General features: G+C 32.7%; 1 protein-coding gene across 1 annotated transcript in view; it reads right to left on the bottom strand.

Moving 5' to 3' along the window:
* The window catches only part of LOC117174552 (UDP-glucuronosyltransferase-like), a 34,372-nt gene that overhangs the window by 6,738 nt on the left and 22,123 nt on the right, over positions 1–5,511 (bottom strand). The window contains exon 3 of the mRNA XM_033363757.1: positions 1,074–1,305. Within this exon, the coding sequence (XP_033219648.1) occupies positions 1,074–1,305 (232 nt within the window). The remainder of the gene's footprint in view (positions 1–1,073; positions 1,306–5,511) is intronic.

Raw genomic sequence — 5,511 nt, 5'->3', positions numbered from 1 at the left:
TTTAGTTCTGAATTTTTCAAAAAAAAAATTCTAAAATCGGTGCATAATTGCGTTCTAAATGTCATTTTGAACCTCGTTTTCCGATTTCACCCCACTGTGCGGACCGAAGGAACCGAAAGGAGCCACTACAAAGTATCCTTAAAAACCCCACTGAGTCTCCCTTCAGTTCCTTCTTAAAAAACTCAAAAAAATAGCAAGATCAACTTTCAAATTGTTGAAATTCGGAATCTACGTTTAAATTTGGATTAGAAACTCACGGAGTAATTGCAATACTTTTTCTTGCAGCGTTAAAAACTTTAAAAAATAAAATACCTACCATTTACATGGGCCTAAGGCTGCTTCAAGTGCATCTTCTTTTAGTAGAAATTAATAAGCGTTCCGTCGGTAACTTTAAGAATTTTGTCTGGACACGAGCGCCATGCAGTGGAAACCTCAGACAACAACGCTGAATGCAAGTAAGAGAGAATTTTACTTTTAAACTTCGCGCGCAACATGCTACTTTAACTATTATGGATGCGCTTGAAATTACCTTCACCAGAAGTTAATGACATTTTTTTTCAATTTTCAACGCTGCAAAAAAAAGTATTGAGATTACTCCGTGAGTTTCTACTGAAAATTTTAACGTAGAATCTGAATTTCAACAATTTAAAAGTTGATGTTGTTTTTTTTTTGTTTTAGTTTTTTAAGAAGGAACCGAAAGGGGGCTCAGTGGGGTCTTTAAGGGTACTTTGTAGAGGCTTCTTTCAGGTCCTTTGATCGATTTCAAAATTCTCTAAAAATAATTTAAAAACATCAAAAAGAAGCATAAAGACTTTATTAAAAGTAATTGTGGCCTAAGGGCGTAAAATTGTATAAAAACCTTCCATTTTTGGTTTAAAAAATAAAAAAATAAATAAATAAAATGCGATAACACTTCGAAAAGAAATTTTTTTAGCAAAAAATCTCAGATCTATTTTTTATTTTATATATCTAAGCAGTGGTGTCTCTTAAAAAAACGGTGAGATGAAAGTTGTCTTTTGTGGAAGTTCTGAAGTTTTAGAAAGGATTGGGGAATGTAAACAAAGAATACTTGCTTAAAACTTCAATTTGTGGGAACCATGAATATATTTTGACATTTGCAGGCAAACCAGGTGGCAGTTCGTCATCCTTAGCGATTTTGATCAAAAATCGAACTGGAGCTGCATTTCTAAATGTTGCGTAAAAAGCTTCCAAAATCTCCTTCGGGAATGTTTCAAGCTTTATCATCGATCCAAATGATACGTAAATACAACCATGGTGACTTTCATCAAGCCATTTTTGTATGACCTTAAATGATTAAAAAAATTACTATAAATTTATAGAACAATATAAATAAATTTTTATTATTTAAAAAAAAGGAAAAAAGGATATACTACGGAAAAAGTCACTCAAGAATATTAACTTGACACTTCATCTAGGGGTCCCTTCTGAATACCCGAAAGTGCCCAAAAGATTTCAGGCGCATATTAATAGAAATTCAATTATTAACCAATTTTTGTTTTAAAAAATCGTTTTTCTTTGCAACCCGGAAAAAAATATTGTTCTGAGATAAAAATGTTGTACAAAAAAGTTATGTATCTCATTAAGACATATTTTTTGTATTTACACTTTTTGTCTGCTTTTGAAATTTTTCGAAAAAAACGCGTATTTGAAAAATTCATAATTTAGGGAGTTTCAAGCTTTTGAATGAGATTTCCAAGAATTTTCTAGGATTACCAAGGTGGCTGCAATAACAGAAAATAACAATGAATATATTTCTGTGCAGACAATTTGTTCAAATTTTTCCATGAAAAATATATCCAATCACTTGAAATATAACACATTTTTCCATGTTAAGTTTCATTATTGACGTCTATATTTTAAAATCAATTAGTTTAAAATGCGAATTCTAAAATTTATTAAATTGAAAATCTTCCATTCTAGGTCTTTAATCCTAAGCCTACATTTTAATTTCGAGAATTTCAAATTCTACTTTTGAAGATTTCAATAATTGAAAATTAAAAGCTTTTAAAATTAATTTTTTTTTAAAATCAAGTTTTAAATTGATCAACTACAAATATGAGATAGTTTCTATTTTTTAAATCAAGCTGTAGGCCGAATACTAAAAATTGAAAAAGAACACATTCCCGCAAAAAAAATCTGGAACCTGAGCTAAACAACCATACTAAAAGGATTTTGAGGTCGCTGAATCCAAATCCAGGGTGTGTTTGATCCCATTAGATTAGGATCAAGGTCAAACTGTAGAGAACCAATGGATCGGAGAAAACCTAAGGATCAGAGAAAACCTTTACGCTCAAATGTTTTTGCAGTGACTGAATCCGAATAGAAGTAAGATTGACCTCATTAGATCAGGATCAAGGTCAAATGAAAGTCAAAATGAGAAAAAATCATTGAATCGAAGTGATCCACTACTTTTAGATATTCTTAAGTTCGCTAAATCCGAATTCGGGGTCATTTTCATCCCAACCAGTCAGGATGAAGGTCATCCCAAGGTCAAAATAGAGAACACTATGGAATTAGAGATAACCTTGACTCTTAATTATTTTTAAGTTCACTGAATCTGAATCCGGGGTTAGCTCGTTCCCATAAGTTCGATTCCATAGTTATCTTAATTTCGACCTTCACTGGACCTTTATCCTCACCTGATGGGTTTAAACTGGCTCCGGATTTGGATTCAGCAACCTCAAAAACATATAGGTATGATAATTTAGTTCTGGTTGCAGAGAATTTTTTTTAGTAGGCTGTGTATTTTTTTACAAGATGATTCTTAAACTCTTTAAAAAATATAGGTCTTAATATTAAAAATTCAATCATTTTTTTAAAACTTGATTAGCTAGTGTTTAACTTTTCGTTGCATACAACTCTGGTAGATGAGATAAGAATAAGGTAGATAACGAACTGTTTCAAGGTTAGGTGATTATGCCGGGAACGTATATGATTGATCTACTTTTTTCATGAATTTAGATTCGCTTATGCTAACAACAACAACTTTAACCTAGAAGCCAGCATCAATTCAGTTCTCCCTAAATTCGATGTTCATACAGATGATCAATTCAAGCATGTGAATTCTGATTCAACATTATTCACATAAATTTTTTACGCAAATGTACTCATTTTTTCTACTAACCGCAGTTTTGCATAGTGACATTTTGTGACATCTTTGCATAGAATTTTTTATTTATTGTATTTATTAAAGAAAGCTCCTAGGGCTAAATAGCCATCTAAGGAACAGGATAAAACAAGGTCATTTCAAATGTGTGCAAGGACTGATCGGTAGGGTAATTGATTAATCTGATAATTAAGTATATTATCTAAATAAAAATAAATAAATTTATAAATTTGACTTAATACTATGCATCAAATTAGGCATGATATTAATTTATATTAATTAAGATTAAGTGATTAATTAGTAACTCATGTGCATGATTAAGTAAAAATAAAGAGGGAAAAACTGTGTGAATAAGATACAAAAATTAACAAAAGTTAGAAAAAACATAAGGATTTTCGAAGCTGTAATGTTCGAGAATAAAATACGAGAGATTACCAATGAGTAATTTCAAGAGTTGGGTTAGAAGTATTGTACAAATATTTGAAAAAAATATTTTAAAAATGATACAGGGAAGGTGCATTTCTAATATCGTATGGTACTTTATTCCATAGCCGGGCACCTGTTACCATAAATGATCGTGGAAGCTAACACGTTCTGTGGAAAAGAATCTTAAGGATTTTATGTCTTTCACGAAGCTCAGACTGTGCTGGAAGGTGTCTGTCTACAATTTGGAAATGGTTCAATATAAATTCAGGAGCTTTGTTTAGAAAAAGTGTGTTGAGTAAGTTACCCATAAAGAATTTTCTTCTCTTTGCAACATTAAGCAGACCAGCCTTAAGTCTGTATGGAGGTATGTTTTTGTATTTAGGCAAATTGTAAATAAAATGGACACATGCATTTAACGCAAGATCGAGCTTTAAATTTAAATCGTCGGTCAAATCATCATATACTAAACAACCGTAATCAAAATTAAGCAAGATTAAACCCTGAATCAGAAGTATCCGAGTGGAGGTAGGTGGAAAGTCCTTATTCGTACATAGTTGATGTAGAATTCTGTACGTTTTCCTCGAGATATTTTGTACATGTTCCTTCCAGGACAATATACGGTTAAGGAAATATCCTAGATCTTTAACAACTTCCGAAAAAGACATAGTGAGATTCTTAATACGAAGGGGCGGCAATGATGCCAGAGTTACAAGCGACGGAGAAGAAGTGAGTCCAACAAAAATTGCCTGAGTTTTGTCCGGGTTAAGAGTAAGTCCATTCTTCCAGGCCCAGAGTATAACGTGATCGATATACTCCTGGACTCGAACAAGTAATCTACTTAGTGAGGACATAGGTCCGGATAAGTAAATTTTGAAATCGTCAGAATGGGGCCCTGAGGAACCCCACACATGACCTCCAACCAGTCAGTAAGCCGACCACTTCTATTAATAATTCTGCGAGAATGATCATTAAAATATGGTGTAAACCATTTGATGACAGAGTTTGCTATGTTAAAAGATTTTAACTTTTGCAGAAGTAACTTATGGTTAACCATGTCAAAAGCATTCGAAAAATCAAACAAGACAACAACTGTGACTTTAAGTGAAACGGTAAGAGTGCTATGTTTTGCCCAAAAACCTGATTGAATCGGGTAAATGGCCTTAGAATTTTCTAGAAATGTGGAAAGTTGCACGTGAACAATTTTTTCAAATGGTTCAGACAGTGCACATAAAATAGAAATTGGCCGGAAGACTTTTAGAAAAGTAGGTTTCGAAATTTTGGGAACTGGGCAAATAACAGCCTTTTTCCAGATATCTGGGAAGCTACCGACCTGAAGGGAAGCATTATAAATAGGCAATAGAATAGGAAAGATAATTGGAAGGGCAAGTTTATTCATTTTGATCAAACTATAATTGTATTGATTCAACGCATCTCTGATCTTAGTTTGAACTAAGTTTCTGAGTTTACGAAATTGAGCTAGTATTGTACTGCTTTGTGTTCTTTTTGCAAGTCTTCGCTTGCTATCACGTCCCCTCATCAAATTTTTAATTTCGAATGTGATCCAGGGGGCAGCTTTATTGAAGTTTTTAGGAACGTATAGTGGAGAAAATTTGTTTAATGCGATAACTAGATAGTTAGTCAGAGCGTTGATTTTATTATTTATATCTGTATCTAGTAATATTTTTTCCAATCATACGTCATTAGATGTTCGTGGAATGAATGTTCGTCAATTTTAGAGAGATTTCGCACCAGTCTTTGGGTTTTTTCCTATTTGTACTAATTTTAAGTACTAAATTTAAAGCTAATGTTAATCAAGTCGTGGTTAGATAGAAAAGGGATAGCATGTACTAGGCAGCCTGATAAGTACCTTAAAATTCTAAGAGATGGCATTAGTATTCACTAATGTGAACCATTTTCGTCGAGCTTGATCCTTCAAATGACGCCTGTCAAAACTTCAG

Source organism: Belonocnema kinseyi, chromosome 6 (assembly GCF_010883055.1).
Source record: "Belonocnema kinseyi isolate 2016_QV_RU_SX_M_011 chromosome 6, B_treatae_v1, whole genome shotgun sequence".
Lineage (NCBI taxonomy): Eukaryota > Metazoa > Arthropoda > Insecta > Hymenoptera > Cynipidae > Belonocnema > Belonocnema kinseyi.
Note: the sequence above shows the minus strand (reverse complement) of the source record. Positions and strands in the feature narration are given on the sequence as shown.